Below are 24,355 nucleotides of genomic sequence, written 5' to 3' on the forward strand. Positions count from 1 at the left end.
TGAATCGGAGGACAAAAAAAATCATTTTAAACATATCTTCATAAAGCATAACATCATATATACAGTTTCCAACACACAGGCAGGGGCCACCATACCAGCCCGTACGCCATTGCATCCACGTGACACACTTCTCATGCAAACAGCCTCGCGACTCCGTACCAAGACTCATCCCTGCCCATGCGACCTCACGAGCTGAGCATTCACAGCCCCCGCCACACACAGCTTCCCGACTACGCCCATCGGTGAAGGTTGCTGCCTGTCCGGGTTACCGGCATCGGTGTCTGGATCGGCGGCGCGGGCATCGGCTGCGGCCACACCTGCTGCTGCTGCGACACACCACCGCCGCTCTGCCTCATGGCCGTCGCCATCCGCGTCTGCTGCGCGCCGACCGCTTTCCGCCGGTTCGACCTCTGCCGGCAGCAGCACACAATCACCGCAATCGCCAGGAGGACTGCTATGCCACCCACCACGCAGATGATGATGAAGACGGTCCGGTTTCTCCGTATCCACGACGCTACATCATTGGCCCCTCCTCCGCCGCTGTCATTATTCGTCGACCGGCCACCGCATGTCCCGCTGTAGCACCGCCGCGAGCCGCTGCCGCACGGCGTACCGTCGCGGAAGGACTTCTGACTCGCTTGGCACGTACCGCTGTCCGACATCAGGCCGTCGCCGCCCGTCTGCATGCAGTTGAGCTCGCAGCCCGTCGCGCTGCACGCCTCGGCCGTGACATTCCCGGCATTGACCGTCTCGGTGCTGTTGTTGCTCGTGAGAAGCTTGGAGCACTGCGTCGCCCGGGACGTGCAAACACCCGTAGCGCACGTCAACCCTCCACCACCGTCACCGCACGCCTGCCCATCTGGCAGCTGCTCGTCGCGCGGGCAGTCCGCCGCGCTGCCGCTGCACACCTCTTGCGGGTCGCACAGCCCGATGCTCTCGCGGCAGACCTGACCGCTGGCCGCGAGCTGGCACTGGCCTGTGCAGCAGCGCTGCGTCGATGGATCGCACACGGAGCCCTGCGTGAAGCGGCACGTCGTCGGGTTGCAGCAGCTGTTGTCGCCGCAGCCCTCTGGGCCGCCGCAGTCGCAGTCCTCGCCGGCGTCGACGACGCCGTTGCCGCACACCGACTCGGACACGGTCGGCGTGTTCTCGTTGCCGCGCAGGCACGCCGTGTTGATGTTGCCGCTGCCCCACGCCGTGCAGATCTGCCCGACGGAGCACGGCGAGAACTCGGTCACGCGCGAGCTCACCGACGGGTTCATCATGTACTGCCCACGCGCGTCGCAGCTGCTGCCGCTCAGCGGGCAGCAGAGATTCCGCCCGGAGGTGGAGCCGGAGCTCTGGCAGCCCGCGACGCAGTCGTGCACGGCGCCAAAGTTGTGGCCCAGCTCGTGCGCGAGGACCTGCCACTCGGCCGCCGTGCGCGCGACGACGTTTGTGCTCGGCGTCGAGCGCACCGAGCCGCTCCGCAGCACGCCTGGCTGGCAGACGCTGCGGATCCAGGCGATGCCCACCGTCGAGCCCGAGGTGCACGACGTCAGGAGCGTCCACGCCGCCGTGCCGTCGTCGAAGCCCGCCTTCCACAGCGAGAACTCGTTGAGACGGTCGCTGATGGACAGGCTCGACGCGCAGGCCCGGTTCCACGACAGGCCGTTGTCGCCGGTCGGGCAGTCGGCGTCGGAAATGGTAATGTTGAGCACGCGCAGCTCCACGTTGAAGGCTGCCTCGTAGACGCGCGACGCCGTGTTGACCTGCGTGAGGATGTTGCTCCGCAGGTCCTGCTCCGAGCTGAACTGCGCCGTGTACGAGCAGTCGGTGGCGATGCCGAGCAGCGCAATTGCCCGCGTCGACGGGCATCCGCTCGTTGATCCGAGGCTCCGCAGCAGACTGTCGGTCGTATCGCCCCCGCGCTGTCGTCGTTCCAAGTCACTCGCCGCTTCCATGCCAAGTCCGCAAGTGGCCTCGTCGTCGCGCTTGGCGAGCACGCCACCTTTGTCGTCGGCATATCTCCAGACGACATTGTATGGCTGGCCGGCCGCCGTCCGTGATGCATCCTGCTCGCTGCGCGTTCGTCGATATGTGGCATCTGTCTGGATGTGGTGCTCGAAGCCGTCGACGAAGTAAGCGCCCTCTAGAAGCGGCACGCCATTGTCAACATGTAGTGAGACGCGCGCCCAATTTTGTGCATGGCCCTCTTTCCCGCTCGTAGATGCTGCGCCGCGGTATGCGAGGTGGTTGCCCGCCGGCGTCGTCTCGGAGCTGCGTATGGAACCGTCGGCGCGGAGGCGGTGCACTGTGACGGGCTGCGTGTAAATGTCCTCGTTGCGGAAGAGCGTCAAATTTATGCGCCGCATGCGCTCCGACAGCTTAAATGATACGGAAAGCTGTGAGGGGCTTGCATCTTCCGCGAGTGTCGGTGTAAATGTAATATCCTGTACAGTGTGCACGAGTTTTGCTTCAGTTCGTCGGACGGAATGCGCTACCCGTTCGAGTTAGTGATTGCCACCAACACCTCTAAACAGTTCCCGTTGAACAAACCTTGTACGGCTGTTGACAGGAGCTGTGCGTATACCAGTAACCTGCTGATGCTAAAAGTCTTCATATCCAAAGTAATAAGTTGCTGCCGGGCTACCCGCAGCACTATAGTCATGCACAACCAAAAGAAAGAGTGGCACAGGTACTTTTTATAAACTCTTAGACTTGAAAGAAGCTTCTTTTCGGAGATCTGGAATCTCGTTACGCGTCCACGTACTACATCTCGCCGCAGCATTAACCTTTATGCAACCCGCTGACGGGCGCACATCCCGCACGAAGCGTCGGTGTTGTGGGGATGGTGGTGCAGGCGGCGCAGCTTGCGCCTCATGTCCAAAAGAAAGACGAATCATGAAACTCCATAGAAGCCTTGGGCACCCCAAAGACGAGACGGATTATGCTATGCCAAGAGAGGAAAAAAGAGAAAAAAAGACCGCTTCCGAAAGAAGCGTGTCTCCTCTGGTGTTGGGAGAGTTGCGCCCCCCGTGTTCCCGACCAATGAGCGGGATAGCACAAGTGCCAAGAAGCACACTTCGGTGACGCAAGTCAAAGCCAAGACAACTCCGCCACTGGCAGTGCCCGCTGACAAGCAACGCTTCTTTGGAATTATTTCACGAATTTATAAGCGTTTTTGTTTCTTCCATGAGAGAAGAGAGATGACGGTTAGATTTTGAGCCTCATTCGCCCCCGGCTTTATTGTATATGATGTGTTAAATCCGACCGAAAAGCTTCACTGAGGCACAGTCTATTGCCCGTCTATTAATACACGCATGCCAATTCAAACGACATCTACCATCTCTAATTCCCTCTGAAACCCATCATGTACATGCTGTCGTAACGTACACCCTTGGCAACGTTATACTTTCCTTCGCCCCGGCGCCCGCCCAGTCTCTTGCCACTCGTCGTTTTCGCCCGATCACCCTTGGTATTTTCCTCCCAAAACCAAATTGTGGAATACAATTAGAGTGACCGATTAAGAAAAACAGCGGGATACAGCGCGGGGTGGCGCGGAGTTGATTGTTCCCAACTGCCGCGCCTTGTCAAGCATCTGCCTTCGTCATCGACATCGGGGTCTCTTCGTCTGGGCGAGGGCTTGCTCCGCCACCTTCTTATGTCCGATAGATATCAGCAGCGTGCGATTATCGGCGCCATACAGACACTGATCTGCCCTTCTTCCCTTCTCCCATGTTGCCCGTTTCGGCGATTTCCACCGAAAAGACATACGAGGCGAAGCAGTGTGGGAGGGCCGATCACCAGACCGCGTGTTCAGGATGCTCTTCCGCCGGCCTATAGTAACATGATCCGGTCTGCACGTCCCCTCTCATTGGTCTCTACTCCCCCTTTCTCTTTTCGGCGCAGATACTATCCCCGAATTCTGACTCGCACTACTACGCCCCAGCCCGTGCTGCTCTCCCAGATGCCCATCTCGTTCTCCCGTCGAAACGTAACCTCCTCCGCCGTGACATTCATCGACACGTCGTCCTCGACCTGCACCGCAGCAGCTGATCGGGAGGCCGCCGCGGCCGGTAGCGGCGGCGGAGTGTTTCCCTCATCACCACTCTTCCTGGTACCGCCGAGTATATTCCATCTCGACCTGGCCTTTTTTGCTTCCGTCACCTTAGCCGCCACCGTTGGTCTGTCCACCGCTGTAACCTTGCGCGCAGGCTGCAAGTGCTTTGCCAACCTCCTAGCCAGATTCTCATCCTTCCACCAGAGCTCTTCCGCCTGTCTTGATGTGCCGCTTCCAGACATATCCTCCCCCCAGCGGCCCCAGCCGTCAAACTCCTGCCCCTGGCCTCCTGCCTGCGTCGTCGCGGGTTGCTTTGCATCACTTGCCATCTTGGCGGGCGGCTGCGTCTGCACCCTGACCACGCTGTGCACCTCCCTGCTTCTCTCCTTGTACGTCTCTGCGGGCGTCCAGTCGGGTGACACCGCACCTTCGGGGACCAGAGTCGTCTGGACGAGCTGTGGCGGGGGTTCCAGGGCAGCTACGGCGGCGAGCATGGCCTCGACGTGAGGGACGAGGAGCGCCAGGAGCCACGTGTCGTGCTGGTCCTGAAGCGAGGCGCGGGTGGTCTGCTGCTCGCGGATCTGGCAGCGCATCGAGGCGAGATGTGCGGCAAAGAGCGAGTCGGGATGGAGGGAGGAGGACGGTGGTGGTGTTTGCGCGTAGGAGGGGCTTGCATTGGGCTCTGGTGAGTATGGCGGCGGGAGCTCGCCGTCGCCGAGGTAGTCGCCCTCAGGCTGTTGTTTTGACATTTCGATGTGGTTGCGAAAAGATGAGGTGAAGGACAACGCTTGCGATGCAGTTTCGTGCCTGGCTGTTGGGCAATTATTAGGTATCAGGTACCTAGGTAGGCTTCTGGCGTGAGTCTGACAACTAACACTGGTGTACAGATTACAGGTGACCTCATTCCGCCCTGACGAGGCGGCTTCAGCGCTCAGCCTCATTGTATCCCCACTGTAGATCCCCGCTGGGCGGCGCCCTACCTTCGCCCGGCCACCTGAAGACTGCCTTGTCAATACTGGGGCATTTTGATGACTTGTACCTCGAAAATAATATAGGGTAATTATTCTCATATAATGTTCGGTGTTGTGAGCAGCAGTTACTGTGGGACCCACTTCTACCACATTAGGTGGTGGCTGCCTAGCAGGACCTAGATAGCCTCTTCTTTCCTCCTTCATAGTCAGACAGTTCCTCGATACAGAAGGAATTAGGCCATCACCCACCAATGCCACCTTGTGACCAACATTAGGGTTTCATCAATTACCTCAAAATCTCATTTTCTGCTTCTTCATAAGCTGATACTGCGCAATATGTTTGACAAGGAAAACCTGTCGTCTATCTGCCACGATTCCAAGGCTCCAGTCGACAGTTCCATGTGAATCTGGAAACCCTTGCTGAAAATGTGCCTCATGACATGCACAGGATTAGTCCTAGACTCTCCCTGCTTATATGGTTCTCTGTCCAAGTAATGCCATTGATTCTCGAGTGCTGATATAGTGTTCATCACAATACATGTTCGGTGACTAGCCTCATTGGTGGTGCGGCAACGATTCTATCATTCATCTGGCTGTGAAACTGTATAGCTAACTCATTGTGCAGGCCGCTGTATCCTTGATGCATTTAAGCAGGGGGGAGAGCAGAAGGGACATCGCCGGTTCCGGTGTTGATAGGGCCGTTGGGATCGGCGGCAACGCCGGCGTTGGCATCGGCGCCCTTTTTGGCATCGGCAGCACCTTTGTTGGCATCAGCAGCGGCGCCTTTGTTGGCTTTGGCGGCACCATTGTTGGCAGCACCCTTGTCGGCGGCTGCGGCACCCTTCTTGCCACCCTTCTTGCCCTTGGCGGCGGCACCCTTGGCGGCAGCACCCTTGGCGGCAGCACCTTTCGCGGCAGCACCCTTGGCGGCAGCACCTTTCGCGGCTGCACCCTTGGCATCAGCGCCCTTTGCGGCAGCGCCCTTGGCAGCAGCACCATTGGCGGCCTTCTTCTTGGGGTCACGCTTGGCAACGGCGCCCTTGTCATCGTCCATGCACTCCTCGTCGTCAGCGGCATCGACGGCGTTCACGGCGGCATCGTCGGCACGCGTCTTTAGGGTGTAGACATCAGGAACAGCGGCAGCGGCACGAGCAGCCATCACGTCGCGCTTCTCGGAGCTGACTGCCTCGCTGAGGGGTGCGGCCAGCGCACCTGCAAGCAGGGAAACAAAAACAGTGGTAGTGGTGAACTTCATTTTGCCGGAAAATGATACTAGAGAAGAGAATTGAAGAGAATTAAAAGAGAAAACTGTGGAGGAGATGCTTGATGACGAGAATTAGCCCTGTTGGATGTGCGAGAAATCACTTCTTTATGTACTCGCCATGGCGACTCATGCGACGCAGCATGGCGTTTCCAACATCAGACAAGAGAGCCTAGAGCTCGTGGAGAGGGTGGATCGGTTACTTCGGCAGGATCCCCAGCCCTAGTCTTGGCATGAAACCGACGATGAGACTGGATGATGCCACTGCTACCGTAAGATCGGCCTAGACCGCCCTACGCGTGTGTGAAGGGGACTTACATGGATGAAGAAACTAGTATACGCCCGCAACAAAGGCTCTTCTGTACCAGCCACCAGTTAGCCCTCGAACTAAGAGTTAATTGGAGGCACAGAAGCTTGGAAGTAGGTTTTAATATGGTATGCTCGTAAACTTGACCATCAAAGCTCATCTACAGCGTCGAGCTCCTCCACGACTACCAGTAGCCAGGACACTAGACTGCCTCGCCGAGGGGAGGCGCTGAACTCTGGTTTTCGGCACAAAAACACTGATTCATGGCTTTTTAGCCGAGTTTGGCTTAACGGAGGTACGGCTGTTGCGGCGAAACGATCAGACGGAGTTGAAGCTGGGTTGGAATAATGGGTCTTGGAACACTCCGTAGACGTGAGCAAATCGCTGGCAATCATCGACAAGGAAACCGCACCAGCGTCTTGGCCTTCGTCTTGGCTTTGCATCCGATTTTCAGTTTTGGCTGTTCCTGCGCAAATCATCTCAAGACGCACATAATACTTGGCGATGACCAGGGTGGCTCAGCGTACATCAGCGTTTCAAGGGACGAGGGGGTGTTTCGACTGCCCAGCGCCTCGACCACTGCGCCCTTCTGTTACGACAGCTGGTATTTAGAGAAGAATGTCACTACGATGCGAGAATTAAATGTGCAACGCGAAACGACAAATACAAATGCGTATATACAACAGCTAAATTTGACGGTCGTGTTGTCGTCTGCCGCGCAACTTCATGCCCAAAATTCACTAGTGGATTTTCTCCCCTTTGGCCAACACCTTGTAAGTGCAGCCCTTCCAGTCGCAAGTATTCTAGAAATTTTCCGTTAGCATTTACACACCGGAGTCCAACGCGCAGTTTATCTACCTTGTGAACCTCGGTTCCCCACCACTTAAAGTAGCTGGCGGCGCCGGTGTAGAAGATGGAGAAGAAAATCAGGATTCCCGCAATGGCCACGGAACAGTCCATGGCCGAGCTGAGAATAAAGTTGTACTGCTTCCACCACTGCCTCTTGCGCTGCTTGATCCAGAGACCAAAGATGAGACCTACAATAACCCAGCTGCCATAGTTGGTACCGGATGCCGGAGGGATAAAGTTGAGACCACCGAGGAACAGTGGGATGTGGATCTGCTTGAGCCACTTGGTCTTAGGGAAAACGTAGTTTTTGAGGATGTAGACGGCCGGTGGAAGCAGAGCACCGAGGAAGAAGAACCAGAGAAGATCACGGTACAGAGCGCCATTCGCAAAGAAGCGGCGTGGGCCGATGGCACCCCAGACCATGCTGGTGTTGAAGTGGGTGCGGGAAAAGGGACACGTGAAACCGTTGTCGGCCTTGTTGGTGCAGATGTTGGGGATGTTGTTGAGAGCCCACTCTAGGACAGCGACTTGACCGAGCGTGCCCATGATGATGCCGACAACCTGGACGGCAAAGAGCTTGCGCGGCGGAATATTGCAGTAGATTCCGAGCTTCAAATCTTGCGCAAATGCGAGACCCTTGATACCAGAGATATAGCCAATGTTGAAGAACCAAATGTTAGCCAACACCTTGCCTTCCCAAATATATCCCGCAACAAGGCGACAGAAAATGTCAATCTGGATCTTGATGTTGGTGGTGGCATAAAGCCATGCGAGCGGAACAAAGAAGAAGGCGGAAATGATCATGGCCAGGAGAACGCCGTACCAATGCAACTGCACCGGGTAGTACTCGCAAGCAAAGATACCAACTCCGATGGAAACAAGAGTAGCAACTAGATACCACCATGTTGGCACTGTGCCGTACGCCTGCTCCTGGACGGTCTTTTCCGTCTTCGGAGCCAAGCGAAGGGTCACCGCCAGCGAGGAATTACAGAAACCTTCATAAATCTCGTGGCGCTTCTCGAGAATGAGCCACACGATGAGGGCCGATATACTAGCGAAGCAGAGGCCAAATGTGTTTAGGGCATAGGTGACTGGCAGATAGATTGGAGAGTAGTTGTGGTACTTGTTCAGGTCCAGCACAAAGCCGTCTTTCTTGTCAATGACCCTGGTGACATTATAGACCTTGCCGAGATTATCGTAGATTGAATTGGTCTGCATTGGAAGGTAGGCAGTGAACCACGTGTTGCTGTAGTAAATGGCCGGGGTAACAATGTAGATCCAGAAGACCAGTGATGCGCCAATATTGATAATGGCCCAAGTCGGGATGACAAGTGGCGAGCCAATGTATGCAATTTGGGCCCCTGTAGTAAGTTAGCGCTAGTGAAACAGAGTAGGTCTCGGGAGAATAACTTGCAATCAAATGTAAATGGCAAAAGACCAATACCGCTCTTCATGCCAAAGACTTGGTTGACCACGGCGTTCTTTGGCGCAATCCAGCAAACCCACGTGAAGTAGCCTAGCGCAGGAAAGATGAAGTCTGGGAACCAGTACCAGATGAACGAGACAGCAAATGCCATCAAGAAGAATCTGTATCTCGCTCTGTTGGAGATGCCGCTGGGGATTCTAGGCTCTGTTAGCTCTGGCTCCTTTGTTCCTGCATTCTGATTTACATACTCTGTAGTCTTGTACGTGTTTTCGACGGGATGCAGCGCCGAGTTTAGCGCCGTATTACCCAGCACACCCGGCCACATCAAGCGAGAAGGCTCGACAATGATTGAACGGGACAAGCCAGCAAGCGCAAAGCCAAAGAGCAGCGTCGCGAGCGTAATGGTAATCTCAAAGCCCCATCCGAGGTTGAGGCCGTAGAAGACGCGCTGCTCCGTCAGCACATCGGCGCTGAGACGGGTCAGGAAGCTCAGGTTGGCCAGGATGTAGATCAGAATATTCTCCTTGTAGTTGAACGGACCCGGGTTCAGGCTGTAACGTTCACCAAAGACGGTGAAGCCCCAGTCGGGCACGACAAAGTGCCAGGCGCGGCCGACGGGGTAGGACAGCAGCTGAATCGCCGACTGCGACAGCGTGACGGCGGGGAAGCGAAACGTGAAGAGTGTGTTGACGCCACTACCGATGAGGCAGAAAGCGATGCCAATCACCCACATGCGGATTGTGAGGCAGGGCATCTCAGGATCGTCCGGTCGGTGGCCGATGCCCGCGGCGACGAGCGTCTCCTCGCGCGAGGGTGTCGAACTGGCGACTTTTGTGCAGCATGTCAGTCAGCGTTACCTAGTGCAATTGTGACTCCAACCTTGGAGGGAAATACTGCTACAAAGCGACAGGAGAAACTTACTTGAAGGCGGACGGCCGACAGGGCTGTCGGATGAAGCCCGGCGCTCGCCGTCATCCTTGAAGCGAACCTCGACGGTGTCGGGCATGTTTTATTGCCAATGCTACTCAAGTATGCAGAACTAGAAAGAGACCACAGCTAGCAGAGGATGAGAGGAACAAGGACAGCAGACAGAAAGCGGGCACATGCAGAGGTAAATATGGCTGCGGCGTCCCCATCAGCGATTGATCTGATAAGATCAATATTTTCCCACATTCCCAAGTCGTCGTCGCAAACATTATCCCCAGTGGCGTCCACCTTCACCAGCCATTTCTCCATACGTTTTTTATCCCTCGGGTCCAATCTAAATGAGGCTCTGGCTCCCGCAAACCGAGGCCAACAATTGCCTGTTTGTGCCTTCTCGCACTTTTTTCGGGGGTTTGAGGGTGGTGTGGTGCCTGTGAATGCCTGTCCAACACCCTAGGCCGACGCGGAGCAACGACACTAACGAAAAGAACCCAGGGTTGCATGGTGGAGAAGGAACGAAAGAGATGATATCCACCTGGCAGGGTAATATTACTCTTGCTGCATGTAAGAGCGAGTCCGTGGGAAGAATGGCGCAGACGGAAAAGAGGAATAGAGTTTCGGTCAAAGCCTGGTGGTTCATCGCGTGATCAATAGTAAGCTTAAGCTGTAGGCGTTGCTCTCGTTCTTGTCGTGGCCAGCGCGCCGGAAAGCGAGATGATCTCGTACTACCGTCTTCCGCCCAGAGATCAGCCCGGAATCTTTACCGCCAGCCGAAGCTCCGAAGATTGCCTCCCTTGGCCGACGCGAGACAGGGCTCCTGCTCACGCCACTCAGCACGAAAATGGCAAAAACCGAATACTTGTTCCCGGAAACAAATATTGGCACAGCCACGCCGCTGTTGGCCATGGTTAGGTAACTGATTGGATTGATTTGATTTGATTGATTGATGGCTGATTATTACCGTCGGACGCAGAAATGCCTCCGCCATCGCTCCACCATCCAACGGCCTTTTGCCCGCCAAGAAGAGCACATCACGCTGGGCGCTGTGGGAAGTTGGGAAAGAAGCCCCTCTTAACAATCCACAAGCCCCCATAAGTTGAGCCGAGTTCCGCGTTCAGAGGAGGCAGTGCTCGCCGTCTGTGGGCACAGGGTCGCGGCGGCGATCGGGTCCGTTCTCCCAGCAATTCTTTCTCGTACGAAAACCTCAGCGCCTTGCAAGAAACGGCCTATCATTGGCGTGGACGTCTTTGCGGGAATACAGAGGGACGCACGAGAGGAGAGTGAAGTATCCTTGAAGTGAGCTTGGGCAAACAGCGCCGCGGAAATGAATAAATTGACCGAGACGCCCTACATCTAACTTGCAAGCCTTTGTCGGTAAAGACCACACCACCAAGACGAAAAACCAGGCTGGCGGTGGCGGGTCTCGCTGCACGCGAACGCGCCACTGGGATGGCCGACTGCAATGAACAAGGCAAGCATATCGGCAATGCAAGCATCAAGCATAATAATACAAGTCATTTGATACTTTTCCATTTCGGAAGCGTTCTACTAGACCCCCCTCCCCCGTGCGCCCGTCGTAAAGATATCGGAAGCTGAAGAGAGTCAAATGTGGTCCTCGCTCGGCTCGCCGGCCCTGATCAGGAAGTTGCTTCTTTTCAATATGAGTATGGATGGGGAAGGGTTCGGCCAACTTGGTTCCAGATCCCTGGGTTCCCCGCTGCCACGTTTTCCACACTGAACCGATAATCGCTTTACAGCAGAGCTGGGCAAGATTTCTGCCAATGAGCAGAAGAAAAGGAACAGATTTTGCTAGCCTAAGCTCATTTTCTAGCCTGGCCAAGTTTCATAATAGATGGCAGCTACATATGCTAATGGCGCTGTTGCTATCCGGTATGAAGTGGCCGTAGGATAATAGAAAACGACAAGGTTCAACATCTACGCAATGCATGAGAGATCGGCTACAAGCGTCAAGACATCTTGCAGGTACGGAATAAGCCCTGCGCTATTAAGAGCTGAGATGTTTCTGAGGAGGATTCATTTTCGCCCAAGAACGGCCAATGCTAGGATGATCAATAAAGAAAGAAGAAGAAAAGAACTTTTAGCTTCATCACCGCCAATCAATCCTGTATTTTGAGCTGTAACGCACTATCCGGGAACAGCAGCCAAAAGAAAGAGAGGGAGACATCTTGCACTCAGAACAAAGCAGGCTACATATGATTGATGCTCACCGCGTGGCTCATTTTAACGTATCTACCGGCCATCCACTCGTTCGGCAATTTACTTTACATGCCTCTGCCGGTCGCATGAATCTCATGAAAAACTCCTGAATGAGAGCACTTGCTTCGAGATGGGTTGGCTTGTCCAATGCTGCCAGCTGCGAAAAGTTAGGCCAAGGAGAGGCCCAGTCGTGCTCTGGTATAGAGTTAGCGTGAAGGTTCAAGTTGGCAGATACGGCTGTTTTGAAACTCACTCTGGTCATCAGTTTTGTAATGCTGCAGCACACCCTCCTGGCCCTTGCATGTCCAGCTGAGATGGTGCACATCGCCGTCGTACAAATCTTCCTGCTTGTTGGGGGTGTCACATTGATTCCGATCAGCCCATCGCTTCAACCTATCCAGCCCCCATGTTAGAGTGATCCCGTCAAGCACACACCGGTTCTGTGGGACAGTGACATACCAATTCGGGATGGATGGCTCAATGCCGCCTTCACCTTGGCCGCCGTTGTAACGCACCGACTCGTCTGCGCCACCGTGAAACTCCAGCACGGGCGTCGGCACCCGCGCGGGCTTGCAATTTTGGTGATTCTCGTCATTATTTGTGTAAAACGACCCAGATGCCGGTGCAAACGCCGCAAACTCGCCGCCGACCGTGGCGTTGCACGCAATCGTGTCGACGAAGCCGCCGCCGCTCGACATACCCGTCGCGTAGATGCGCGCGCTGTCGACGCAGAAGTTGCTGCGCACGTCGGCCAGCAGATCCCACACAAACTGAAGGTCCTGGTCGACGCCCGCCACCGAGTAGTTGGCGCCCGCCCACGCGCCGCCGAGGCCGTTGGGGTAGACCATGATCTTGTCGCTCGTGTACTTGGGCAGATCAAGCCCCGTGTCCGCCTCGAAGAAGAACCCGACGCTGCTGGATCCGTGGAAGCCCACAATCACGGGGTACCGGTGGTTCTTGTCGTAGCCATCGGGAACGTGCGCCAGGTAGCCGCGGTCCTGGCCGCCCGACTTGAGGCTGCGGATCTTGGGGAATGCGTTGAAGAGGTGAGTCTTGCCACAGCCAGAGGTGTCGCCGCCCATGTACGGCGCAGGTGCGGAGGCGGCCGCGGCCGCAGCCGCGGCGAAGCTGGCAAAGCCCAAGAGCGCTGACGGCTGCATGGCGGGCTGGTTTTCGCTCGTACGAGGTTGCGCCGTGTCACGTCTTTTGATAAAGCAGGTCGCTGGGCTATCCTGGCACAAACTCGGGGGAGACAAAATCAGCATCTGAATCTGAATGCCGGCTTCCTCTGAAGTTGTCTCATGCCTATCGAGCTAGTTGCCTGGCCCCTGCTGGCTCTCGGAGCTGCATGCTGTTTTAGTGGTCACAATGTTGCATCGGCCCTCAGCTGATGGCGCCGATCCTTGGGGTTGCAGCGATTTGGTAGAATGACCAGTAAACATTGAGCATACCAAAGTCTCCTTTGAAATATGCGTTTCCCAAACGCAGCGGCCCAAAACTTCATATTTGTATTTGTATCAGAATTTACTGAAATAAATGTGGTGGGTGATGCTGGTTGAACATCGCCAAGTCTACGAAACGAGAGCTGAGTGTTGTGTCAGGAGCCTATGAGCCACCGTGGCCGCTCTGACGAAGATATCGAAGAGATGAATGATTTCAGAGTTGGCTTCGTAATCTCGCAGCTATGTATGGCCAAAAATCATTATCATTCGGCTGCCAGCTTCATTTAAGCAAGGCCAGCGGCCCGCCGGGACTCAAACATGAACGGCTGCCGTCCAGTCTGCCAGTGCGAAGTTGCTAAACACCATGAACACGTAAAGTATTCCCCAGTCCAGCGTCAGATGATTAGTGTGCTACGATACTGTTTTATTGCAAAAGCGTGAGAGTTTTGGCATTGTACGGCGCGCTTGCCGTTGCGTCGAGCAATGTAGCTGTATGTGCCAGCACAAAGTTGCTTATCAGGACTACATGGCGCAGAACGGTCGAAAATTATTAACAGGCTACATCAGACACTTCAATACGTGCAGAAGGCGCAACTCTGTTCATTTATTGTTCGAGGCTGGACTATGCTAGCTATTGCGCTTCTAGATCTTGATTCGCTGCGTTTGCGAGAACATCTGAAAACAGCTGTCTAGTTTCTCGCTCAATAAGCTTAATACAACTTAGTCTCATCGCTGTGTGTAAACACCCGTGCTGACTGCGTGATACCCCTTCTTGCCCACCTTGACGGTGAGCTCGCTCCGCCACTCCCTGCCCTCGCCCACCATCCTCACCGTCTCCGCAAACGTATACTTGGGCTTCCAACCGAGCTCGCGGACCGCCTTTGACGAGTCGTACACGCGATCGATGCGCTGCAAGTAGTCCCACCCCTGAGCCTGGAAGACGGCCTCCACGTCCGGTGCCACGGCTCGCAGCACGCTCGCCGGGTCGCGGTCCAATGCTGCGAGGGTTGCCGGGTCGCGTGGAAACGGCGGCGGCGCGCTGATAATGTACCGGCCCCAGCCAATGCTCTTGGCCTTGGCCATGCCGCAGACGCATGCGCTGACGATATCCTCAAGGTCGCACCGGCGGTAGGACAGCTCCAGCACCTTGAGGTTGGCGTCGCCGAGCGCGTTGCGGCGATCGTCGTCATCATCCTCCTCGGGGAAGAAGCGGCTGGTGCGGAGAACGAGCACGGGAAGACCGGTCTGCTTCTGGACGAGGAAGCACATGTCTTCGGCGGCTACTTTGGTGACGCCGTAGATGTTCTTGGGCTGCGGCACCACAGACTCGTCAATCCATGCTGCCGGATTCCCAGGCTTCGGGCTCAGGGCAGTGCCAAAGGTGCTAGTGGTACTAAGGAACAGAAAACTATCAATTTGGTTTCCTAGCCTGGCGGCTTCCTCGAGAAGGACGATGGTGCCGGTGATGTTGGTCTCCACGAATTGCTCCTTGGTGTGGCTGCCGACATGCGGCTTGTGGAGCGTTGCCGCGTTAATAATGTGCTTAATGCTGCTTCCTTGCAAGAGGCTGTTGATGAATCTGCGGTCGCTTATGTTACCGACCGCGGTTGTGGTAGGTGATTCGAGAATGTCGATGCCGAAAGGCTTGAAACCGAGCCCAGGCAGGGCCAGCATGAGCGCGGTGCCGAGATGGCCGGCCGAGCCGGTAACAAGGACGTTGTAGGTGGGATCCATGACTGTGCTTTCACCGTTTTTATTCCGCTACCAGCCCCTTAGTGTCTCCTTGTCGATACTTATAAGGAGATAGAATTAGCCAGTGAGAGGCGTGGTTTAAGCTTAAAAGTTCTGCTCTAGCCAAACCACGCACCGGTGTGACTCAGTGGAGTGGTCTCCATCTCGGCGTGGCAAAAACTCAATTTCTGTGCAATCTGACCTCCGGAAATCGGGTAGCACGGGGAATGAGCAAGACACCGTCAGGGGGTGGGCGAAAAAAGGACGCCGGCGGCGGTTCCGTATAGTAAAAATAAGGGAATTAATGCAACGACAGAAGGAAAATGAGAAGAAGAATATAAAGAAAGTAAGGAATAATTATCCACTACTCCTGTCTATGGTCGTGGAATCTATACATCGGAATCGGCTTCAAAGAATAGCACCGCTTCTGCCGACTCTGTCAACATGTTCATCTTGCGCACGACAGGCTCCAACTCTTCCGCCGACGCCGGAGCGGGTGTTGGCCACGTCGTCACAAAGGTCATGCGGCCGATGTTGATGTACTGCAGCGCCGGGCATGCCTTGGCCATCATCTTCGTCGCCATGATCGAGTGCTCCAGATGCCCAACTTTTTTAAACACTTGACTGTTAGTGGCTAGATGAACCTGTAGCACTCTAAGCCGCGAAAGCGTGGCGAGAACCTCGCAGAGGGCCGGCAGCGCGGCCTCGAGCTGCTCAAGCGTCGGCTGCATCGGTTGCGTCGATTGCGCCCGATCGTTGCCGGGTTCATCATCCAGCATCAGATACAGCGCAAGGTGCGTCAGCCAGTCGCAGTTACTGACACATTTCAGGAGCGTTCCATAGTCACAGCCCTCCTCGGTTCTAGGGTAAGATAGCCGCAGCTGCGGTGCTCTGTTGAGCTTGGCCAGCTCATAGACATTGCGCCCGAGCTCGTTCTCATGCCAAAACCCGGCGCAGTCTGCGCGGAAGAAACTGCGGCCTGTTGTTACTTTTGTGATGCGGCGCCAGTTATCATACGCCAATTCGCCAATTGTGATGCTCCGTAGGTTCGGGGTCACCGCCGGGTCGCAGACCTCAAGCACATCCGGCTCGACAACAGCGAGGCCGTAGTCGCACTCGGTGACGTCGATTGTTTCCAGCGCCGACAGGTCAAATGCCTTGCGCAAAACATGGACCGTCGGCGTGTGCATCTGCTTGCCAAGACGCAGCGTCTTGAGTCGCACGCGACGCCCGTCCTCGCAGCGGGAGGCATAGTTCTCACACGCCTTCACGAGCGTGTCGTCGCACTCTTCATAGTACGCTGTTAGCTCGAGCTCCTCGAGGCCGCGGGCGTGAAGCATGAAAGAGGCAATGTACTTTGGCCAGTCTACGATTCCATATTGCATTTCTAGCAGCTTCAGACTCTTCAGGGCCGAAAAGGACGACGGGCCACGGAAATAGGCGGGGTTCTCCGCGCGGGTTTTGTCGGCCACAATCATCTCTGACTGGTCGTCGGCAGACATGTCGTGCAGTATGAGTGACTCCAACTTGGGCAGCTCCTCCATATCCCGCATCCACTTGTCGTCAAAGCTTGCGTAATTGGTGCTTTGGAGCACAAGGTCAGCAGACAAGCTTCCACGAGGAGTGAGGGAGCGTGTCTGGCTGTGACGTACCAGTGTAAACGGGCTAAGTTGGGCATCTTGTCGAATAGATCTGCAATCAAGGCTCGAAATCTTTTGAGATTGCCATGGTTTATGGAGTTTTTCTTTCTGCATGTGCCCGTATGGTCCAGGAATACAATCTCCAGTGTCTTGGTGGCAGCGAGATGCTGACTCTGCGCTGCTTGCTGCAGCATGCGGAGGCTCGCAGCTGTGTCATCGGCATATTCCTCTACATGCACGATGTTGTAGAGTACTCGTGAAAATACAGCATTGAAGGCCAGGTTAACGAGGCAAAGTGCATGGGCAGGGTAGTGGTGACGCGCGGCGTCCGTCTGCACAAACTAGATTCTCCCTTGTCAGATCGACTAGCACAGGCGCTATTCCAGGGACACGCGCAAAGAAAAGCGTACCTCGTCTGCAAACAGTTCTAGGAACCATGTTGCGTTCATGAGTTGCGAAGGGGTTGCCATTATGCGTTTGCGAAGAAAATAGTTGTAAGCCGTAGGACAGAAATGCCAGCAACAAAATCAAGCCAAATGGTTAGTCACCGTCTGGCGCGCTACATTTCGCTACCTCTGGTAACACTACCATCCACCAGCTTTCAGCAAAAGTTGTAGTTTGAAATCTACGACCGAAAGAGAAAAACAGATATTTCATCTACACAATTTTAATTTCCGGCTGGTGCCATCTGGCGGGCTTCATGAATGTTGTTGCCAGCAAAACGTCTCACCTGAATCTCACACTCTTCCGCCTTTCCAAACCAGGAGAGGCCGCAAAATGAGCATTCGCTTTGCCCAGTAGCCAGTTTGCCGCCCGACAATCCTGAATATCCTTGATAAACATTGTTGTTGAGATTTCCCGATCGCTGCGCCAACCCCTCCGTCATCCCCGCGCTTTGCACCGCTGCGTGGACCCGATCTGTGACCGCGTCGGAAAATCGATAATTTCGCTCAGGTGCACCTTACAGCCTTTGTATTGCCTTATGCCGTCTTTATCCCAGACTCGTTGCGCGGCCATGATAGCGTGCTGAGCGGCCCGCAGCGGCATGGCGTAGCGCTCGCTCAGATACCTAGATCAGGCCGGCTCCGCAACCCGACATGCTGGTGCGACATCTCGGTACATTTTTCGTGGTGTTTCATTTCCTACAAAACGCAACGAGAGCAAACCCATTTCTTTTGAGAGGAATGAGCGGTATATTATCCATATATACTTTGCCGCGCAGCACAAAGTCCTATGTCTGTCATGCCTGATGCCCATGTGCGTCAATGGGAGAATTTGCAACGGGATTGCCAAGGTCAAGACTGTCATCCACCATTAGATAACCTTGACTGTATCGCCGCGAAAACGAAGACGATTATACAAGCAAGTCTGAAACCCTTGGCTCCATCGCAGCATTCGCTGGCATGTAGAAGACTGCTCAAAGAAGAGAGTCGGCAAGGAACATGGCTAGCAGACAGTATTCTGCGCAGGGCTTGTGTGACGGGGGGATGCATATGAGCATGGCCGAAGACTTCAATTAATCAAGTAAGCGTATCCAATCACAGGTTGATGCAGTTCACAGCATGTCAGTAAAACGTCGCTCTGGTTGCACGAGTACACAATATAGCTTGAGGCGCAGCAGTGGTTTCGTAGCATGTCTGACTGACATCGTCCTCTTCCGTGAGGAATGTCCAAGATGGGGACTTGGAACGCAGCCTACAGGCAATAGGTACGTTGCAAGAGCACGTGTAAGTACGTCATTGCTTCAGATGGAGCTATGAGCCTCCGTCTTCCGCATTGTGGTGGACATTGCCTTTGTTCGAGTTCCCTCTGCTAGCTTGGGAGAGTGTGCATGTGCGACAAGCTCCACGTCGGGATATGATTAGCAAGCCAGGCAGGAAACACACAATGCCAGCATAATACTAAACCCTAAACAGGTTTGAAGTCCATTCTCAACCGCTGTCAGGAGGCGGCGTCTTGGGACGAAGCCTGCTGACTCGTCTGGGTTGTCCTATGCTGGAGCTTCTGCTTGTGCAGTTCACATCCAGGAAAATTGCAGGCCCTGTCCTCCACGCTGGCAGACACTAGGGATACCCAATACGAGGTTTCTCCCTGTGGCTTACGGGAAAATCTACAAGCCGCTGCCGACGTGTCGGCCCAGTGGATTTCGCCATGGGACGGAGAAATGAGATGAGAATAGAGACTCGCAGAGACGATTCGATCGACATGGACTTGGACGGATTCCTGTTCCGCGAGGATGAATGATTATCAAATGCGTAAAGGTATCGAAGAATTCCAACAATGCATTGGAATGAAGCCGGAAAAAATAAGTCGATACTCTGACGGTCAAAGCCGAGCGTAGATATGATAGGCAGAGGGCCGCAACTACGGCAAGCCACAATTGCTGCGCTTGTCTAGCTCAGAGGGCTGAAGGTTCAATCGGGAGATGGGTCGTCGGAAATATAATGATGTCAGTGCAGAAGAGGTCCCTCCATGTCGTGACGCTCCGGAAAAGAAGATCCCGGCGTACGTTGATGGGTATGGGGATTCCCTGTTTGCCGTTTCTCGGCAGCACTCTCTTCTGAAGCAGTCGAGTTACAGAAATATGCTCTGAACGAACGCTGGACCAGCAGTAAGTCTAGTGACAAACGGCACTGCTTGCAATATCAGGACTGAAGGTGTGAACGAGAAACAACGTGCGCGAGTAGAGGGGCCGTCCAGACGCATGGCGATAGGAACCTCGGGCGGGATAATGGCAGCACCTCGATGGATGATGTAGTTGGTTCCGTGGCCATTGTTCGTTCGACGTCGTCGTGCTGGTGGTCCTTGCGGGACTCAGGGGCCAAAACAGGCCCGTTCTGCAGTGTCAAGAGCAAAGAACCTCGTATTCGACGAGGGCCCTCTGATGGAGCAGGAGACGGACTTAGCAAGGCGTCGGACGCGGGTTTGGATGGGGAACGGGCATCGCAAGCCTCACCGGGGGTGGGGGATGGGGGGATGGACGAGGCAAAGGGAGGCGTCGGAAAAATTGCAGAGGAACAAGGCAGAAGTGGAGGCATCGACAAGGCTATGCCGATTCATCCACCAACCGCGGCGCGCGGAGGATGCAGGCTGCATTAGTAGAATTGAATAGGAGGGTTACTTTTCTTACAACTAATGCATTTTATCGACATTGATCAAAATATTATCTGCCTTATTGAAATGGTCGTGCATTCTCTGAGCTTCGATGGAAGCGGAACGCCTGAGTCGCCCAACGTCATTATAGCGAGCTTCGTTACAGCGGTTTGTAGCGCTATTAGGGGCCATCTTGGAGCAATTTACGGGGCATTTTGGCCTAAGAATTGCCAAAAGGCGCCCCCAACAGCACTGTGTTTATGGCGTCGTTAGCAGTGAACCCCCCACTGGTCCTTGGCCCATTCATCCACCATCACCATCATCACCACCACCATCGACCTAAAGCTACGCTAAAATCACCGTCTTTCGCCGCCACCAGCTCGGCATTTCACCACTAGCCTGCGGAGCCATAGACGTCATATCGTAGCATCACCACCCATTTTGTTGATTGCGGCCTCGTATTGCCCAGCCACGGGCCCTCTGCTGCTGCTCTCGTCTCCATGAACCCGCTGTTGGGGATCTGGCTGACGCTTGGCAGTCATCAGCCTAGCAATGATGCTGCCGATGGAGCAACAATTCTGTCTTCCTGCCTCGACACCCAAATTTCCGCCCCGAAACGTGTTCTATCGTCTATTTCCGGCTGAGGAACCTGCTGCTCATTTTTGCTGTCGGCGCCGAAGCCGCGCCACCCTGGTCCCGTCCTCGTATACAGCCGGCCCCTGCCCTGCCGCTTGACAGCTCGTTCCCTGCAGAACGCATCTAGGAAGCGGACCAACTTCGTTTTCTCTACACGCTCTGTCTAATCGGGAGACTGAGTGCGAAGTGCCAAGCCGCTGACCATCCATACCTCCCGCCGCCAACGTTGCCGTGCTATCCTTGATTCCACGATGCACACTTGTAAAAACCATATATAAACATCACTACTGTCCCTCTTCTCATCAGTCTTTTCACTCATCATCCAGCATCATCATCTCTCAACAAGCCACTCATCACCTTTTCCCAAGCAACTCCTTCACAAACCAACCAACTCCTTCAAAATGAAGTTCACCACCATCGCCAGCTCTATCCTCCTCAGCAGTCTCGCTGCCGCCGACGACATCCAGTCCAAGCCCTTCAAGCTTGTCCTCGACTCTGAGGACGGTAGCATCAACGGCAAGACCATCTCTTCCTGCCACTCCGGCGCTGCTATCGAGGGTCTTTGCATCGGTGAAAGCGCCCCCGACGCTTACAGCACCTACTACCTCAACACCACTCAGGGCAGCACTGGTAGCCCCGTTCAGGGCTACAGCGACTCTGGAAAGCTCGTCTGGAACCTCCCCGTTCGTAAGTCAAACTGCCCCAGCTTCACCTCATTAGCAGTCACTAACCTCTGTGGTTATATAGAGGGCCAGGCCGAGTCCGAGGCCATGGAGTTCTACTACGACCCTTCCACCAACGTCGCACACCCTCTGTTTGAGCCTTCCTACACCGCCACCTACGTCGCTTTCAGCGACGAGGACAGCGAGATGGCCATCTTCAGCTACGTCGACGACACCGTCAACCCTCCCAAGGCCGGCCCCTTCAAGGCCCTCAAGCAGTGGTACGCCTGCACCACCTACTACAGCGGCTACAGCTACTTCACCCTCAACTGGGCTGTTGGCAACGGCAAGCCCCAGAACCCCAGCTGCGTCAAGACTGAGGTCAAGCGTGTCTTTGTTTAAGCGCCGCATGATCTGGGAGTGCACCGAGAGGAAGACCTGCTGCGCAGAGCAAGTATTAATGGCAGCTGTGGGATATCGAACCATGTTTACATTTAATGAGCCATGTCGTTTATATCAATATTTTATAGCATATCTTGAAAACTGCATCTATCCGTGAATTTGTGGATATGCACACTACGTGTCTAAGGCGCGGAGCAGATTGCCGCTACTTTAATGGTCTAGCGTTGCTTGAACTAACTCGAATGACCAGCTGAGATTTTCAGACAGCCGTTACACCATCAACTATCGTTTCAATTTTGTGCATGACCCGGTGCGTCTGCCGAGGCAAGGCTGATGATGTGAGGGAACACAACCCGAAGTCTGTGTAGTACTAAGTTTACTACTAAAAGGGATTCATAAATAATAGTAAGTAGAATTAGATAACTGCGCCATCTCATGTTCTGCAAATTACGGGAAACTTTTTCCACAGGCAGCGTAAGCGACATTGATGTCGACGATGAATACGGCGACACTGGCCAAGTGCGGGCTGATGTACATAAAAAGACGTGCAACAATTTATTGCATATTTGAGAATCAGGCTTGCGCAACACTCGCACCGTCTCCGGCTGCATCCCTGTAAATTTCATGTTGCATCAGTAAATGGTACCTTGCATGTACTAAAGCGAGGGCTCAGATCCCTCGGAACAGCTGTGCCATGTATCCAGGGTAACTAGTGGGAGCCGAAGGATGCGAACTACGGGAGCCACCGTTCCAAAAGTTCCGCCCGCCCGCGCTCGCCAGTAGACGGGCTGACATTGTCGTCGCGAATTTAATCAGTGAATGTAGAATGTGTATGTATGTATTGTGTAGTATATGTACTTGTTCCCCTATGTACAGTGCAGCGCCGGCTATTCTAATGTTGAATGACATAGCTCGGGCCTGTGGGGAATTGGCATCACTCATCGCATGTATCGTGTAGTCCTCCATAAATCACTGTTGCTCTCGCAAATATGTGCTTCCCTCAGCCGGCGTGTAAATGGCCCGGTAGAACCTCGTTATAAATGGCTCAGAGATTACCATCCAAACAGAAGCGCTCAATCAAGCCCCCACGCATCATGTACGCAAAGAGATAACTATCATTTCCTACTTGTGAATGGTAATGGGGCTGGCAAGCCAGCTGTACCCGTCGTTGGCGAGAAAGAAGGCCTGGTATTGGCCCGAGGCCAGCTTGCTCGCGTCCACCTTCTTGACGCCGAGCGCGTCCGTGGCATACTCCCAGACCAGCGAGGCGCCGACGCCAGACTGGCTGTCGGGTCCTTGCCCGTAGGGCCAGATGCCGATCCAGTTCTTGGTAGCCGCACGCTGCGTCGTGTACTGAAAGGTGAAGCTGCCCGCGGCGTAGTCGACGGCGATGGCGCCCTTGAAGACGGCGTTGCCCTGGGCAAAGATCTGCGGCGAGGCCAGCGACTCGTACCCGTCGTTGGCGAGCAGGTACGCCTTGTACACGCCGTCGCCGAAGCCGTCGGTGGGGATCTCGACGGAGCCCTGGGCCTCGCCGGCGTACGCCCAGCGGACCGAGGCGCTGCCGTTGTTCGCGCCCGTGTCCGGCCCGCCGCCAGCCGCAAAGTAAATGCCGACCCAGTTGTTCTCATTGGGCTTGCTCGTGCTGTACTCGACGCGGATCGGGTACCCGCTGGTGGCCTTCACGGTGCCCGGGTAGGTCTTGTCGAGGGAGAACTGCACGGGCGCGCCCTGCCAGATGTAGGCGTCGCGGGCGAGAAAGTAGGCCTTGTAGTCGCCGCCGGGCAGGCCGTCGGTGGGGATGGTGACGGTGCCGTCGAGGCCGGACGCGTACGCCCATTTCACCGAAGCCTTGGTGCCCTCCTGCTGGTTGTCCGGGCCGCCGCCGTCGACGGCCGGATAGATGCCGATCCAGTTCTTGTCGTTGGGCTGCGACGTCGAGTACCGGATCGTCAGCGGACTCGTCGACTTGACCTCAATCGAGCCCGGGTAGCCAGAGGCGAACTGATTGCCCACGGCAGCAGCCTGCGCAGCGCCGGCAAAGGCCAGGACGCCGGCGACGGCCGCTCTGAAAAAGTTGACCATTGTGTTATGAGACGAGTTTGGTGGCCTGTGAGAACAAAGTGTTAGCTGCTGCTGGCGCGGGTGACCGAGCGGGGGTTGAGTGAGGGGGCCCTTACACGAGGAGGTGAGGTCCTTTTGTTGGACGAAGCTACTGAGTATGACGCAGTCACTGCGAAAAGCAATTATATTCACTCGTGCTCAGTTCCCGAACAAAGAACAGATGCGTGAGACAACTGAAAATGAGGCACTGGTAATTTCTTTGCGGGGGGGCCTTTTATACACTTATACAGGGGACCCATGCGGTGGTGTTGTCCAACAACCTGTGCATGTCACCCGGCATGTGCTCGCCGCGCCAAAATTCAAAATAAAATTAGTAAAACCGAGGGAATAAAAAAACATTGAGGAAAAAACAGGAAGCAAACTTCCCATCCAACTTGCTCCCCCCAGAGCATCCTTGCGAGGGTTAGTGAGCTGGCCATCTGCCAAATGAGAGCCTTGGGACCACCGTCGTGGTGCATGAGTGGGTGGAGCAAGTGCTCTTCGGCAACAAAGAGGTTTCATGGCCCGATGGGCGGGCGGTGGGAAACTTCGCCTGAGCCACCCGCCCACGGGGTGAATCTTGGCTCTTGCATCTACTGGCAGGGACTGCGACCGCCCTCACGGGGCAAGCCCAGGCAAACAGTTCGGA

General features: G+C 55.0%; 10 protein-coding genes across 10 annotated transcripts; 2 read left to right on the plus strand and 8 right to left on the minus strand.

Moving 5' to 3' along the window:
* Window positions 1–230: 230 nt before the first annotated feature.
* LMH87_003179 (uncharacterized protein) lies at window positions 231–2,770 on the minus strand (the record flags this gene model as incomplete). Its single annotated transcript, XM_056202996.1, has 3 exons — window positions 231–2,479; window positions 2,539–2,560; window positions 2,753–2,770. The coding sequence occupies 3 exons, from the start codon at window positions 2,768–2,770 to the stop codon at window positions 231–233; spliced, it is 2,289 nt and encodes a 762-aa protein (XP_056047959.1).
* Window positions 2,771–3,894: 1,124 nt separating this feature from the next.
* On the minus strand, window positions 3,895–4,635 carry LMH87_003180 (uncharacterized protein; the record flags this gene model as incomplete). The annotated part of the gene is made up of 1 exon (XM_056203008.1): window positions 3,895–4,635. One exon carries the CDS (start codon window positions 4,633–4,635, stop codon window positions 3,895–3,897), a length of 741 nt encoding a protein of 246 aa, XP_056047960.1.
* Window positions 4,636–5,659: 1,024 nt separating this feature from the next.
* Window positions 5,660–6,268, minus strand: LMH87_003181 (uncharacterized protein; the record flags this gene model as incomplete). Its single annotated transcript, XM_056203019.1, has 1 exon — window positions 5,660–6,268. One exon carries the CDS (start codon window positions 6,266–6,268, stop codon window positions 5,660–5,662), a length of 609 nt encoding a protein of 202 aa, XP_056047961.1.
* Window positions 6,269–7,321: 1,053 nt separating this feature from the next.
* LMH87_003182 (uncharacterized protein) lies at window positions 7,322–9,862 on the minus strand (the record flags this gene model as incomplete). Its single annotated transcript, XM_056203033.1, has 5 exons — window positions 7,322–7,384; window positions 7,440–8,791; window positions 8,845–9,053; window positions 9,105–9,684; window positions 9,778–9,862. 5 exons carry the CDS (start codon window positions 9,860–9,862, stop codon window positions 7,322–7,324), a joined length of 2,289 nt encoding a protein of 762 aa, XP_056047962.1.
* A 2,154-nt stretch (window positions 9,863–12,016) lies between these two features.
* Window positions 12,017–13,262, minus strand: LMH87_003183 (uncharacterized protein; the record flags this gene model as incomplete). Its single annotated transcript, XM_056203044.1, has 3 exons — window positions 12,017–12,192; window positions 12,251–12,390; window positions 12,457–13,262. 3 exons carry the CDS (start codon window positions 13,260–13,262, stop codon window positions 12,017–12,019), a joined length of 1,122 nt encoding a protein of 373 aa, XP_056047963.1.
* Window positions 13,263–13,466: 204 nt separating this feature from the next.
* Window positions 13,467–14,132, plus strand: LMH87_003184 (uncharacterized protein; the record flags this gene model as incomplete). Its single annotated transcript, XM_056203057.1, has 4 exons — window positions 13,467–13,538; window positions 13,599–13,683; window positions 13,777–13,811; window positions 14,007–14,132. The coding sequence occupies 4 exons, from the start codon at window positions 13,467–13,469 to the stop codon at window positions 14,130–14,132; spliced, it is 318 nt and encodes a 105-aa protein (XP_056047964.1).
* Window positions 14,133–14,165: 33 nt separating this feature from the next.
* Window positions 14,166–15,173, minus strand: LMH87_003185 (uncharacterized protein; the record flags this gene model as incomplete). Its single annotated transcript, XM_056203071.1, has 1 exon — window positions 14,166–15,173. One exon carries the CDS (start codon window positions 15,171–15,173, stop codon window positions 14,166–14,168), a length of 1,008 nt encoding a protein of 335 aa, XP_056047965.1.
* Window positions 15,174–15,559: 386 nt separating this feature from the next.
* LMH87_003186 (uncharacterized protein) lies at window positions 15,560–17,280 on the minus strand (the record flags this gene model as incomplete). Its single annotated transcript, XM_056203082.1, has 3 exons — window positions 15,560–16,754; window positions 16,823–17,151; window positions 17,221–17,280. 3 exons carry the CDS (start codon window positions 17,278–17,280, stop codon window positions 15,560–15,562), a joined length of 1,584 nt encoding a protein of 527 aa, XP_056047966.1.
* Window positions 17,281–20,940: 3,660 nt separating this feature from the next.
* Window positions 20,941–21,603, plus strand: LMH87_003187 (uncharacterized protein; the record flags this gene model as incomplete). The annotated part of the gene is made up of 2 exons (XM_056203094.1): window positions 20,941–21,226; window positions 21,287–21,603. The coding sequence occupies 2 exons, from the start codon at window positions 20,941–20,943 to the stop codon at window positions 21,601–21,603; spliced, it is 603 nt and encodes a 200-aa protein (XP_056047967.1).
* Window positions 21,604–22,725: 1,122 nt separating this feature from the next.
* LMH87_003188 (uncharacterized protein) lies at window positions 22,726–24,007 on the minus strand (the record flags this gene model as incomplete). Its single annotated transcript, XM_056203105.1, has 3 exons — window positions 22,726–23,713; window positions 23,784–23,799; window positions 24,001–24,007. The coding sequence occupies 3 exons, from the start codon at window positions 24,005–24,007 to the stop codon at window positions 22,726–22,728; spliced, it is 1,011 nt and encodes a 336-aa protein (XP_056047968.1).
* Window positions 24,008–24,355: the final 348 nt, after the last annotated feature.

The sequence above is a fragment of the Akanthomyces muscarius genome, chromosome 2 (assembly GCF_028009165.1).
Source record: "Akanthomyces muscarius strain Ve6 chromosome 2, whole genome shotgun sequence".
Taxonomy (NCBI): domain Eukaryota; kingdom Fungi; phylum Ascomycota; class Sordariomycetes; order Hypocreales; family Cordycipitaceae; genus Akanthomyces; species Akanthomyces muscarius.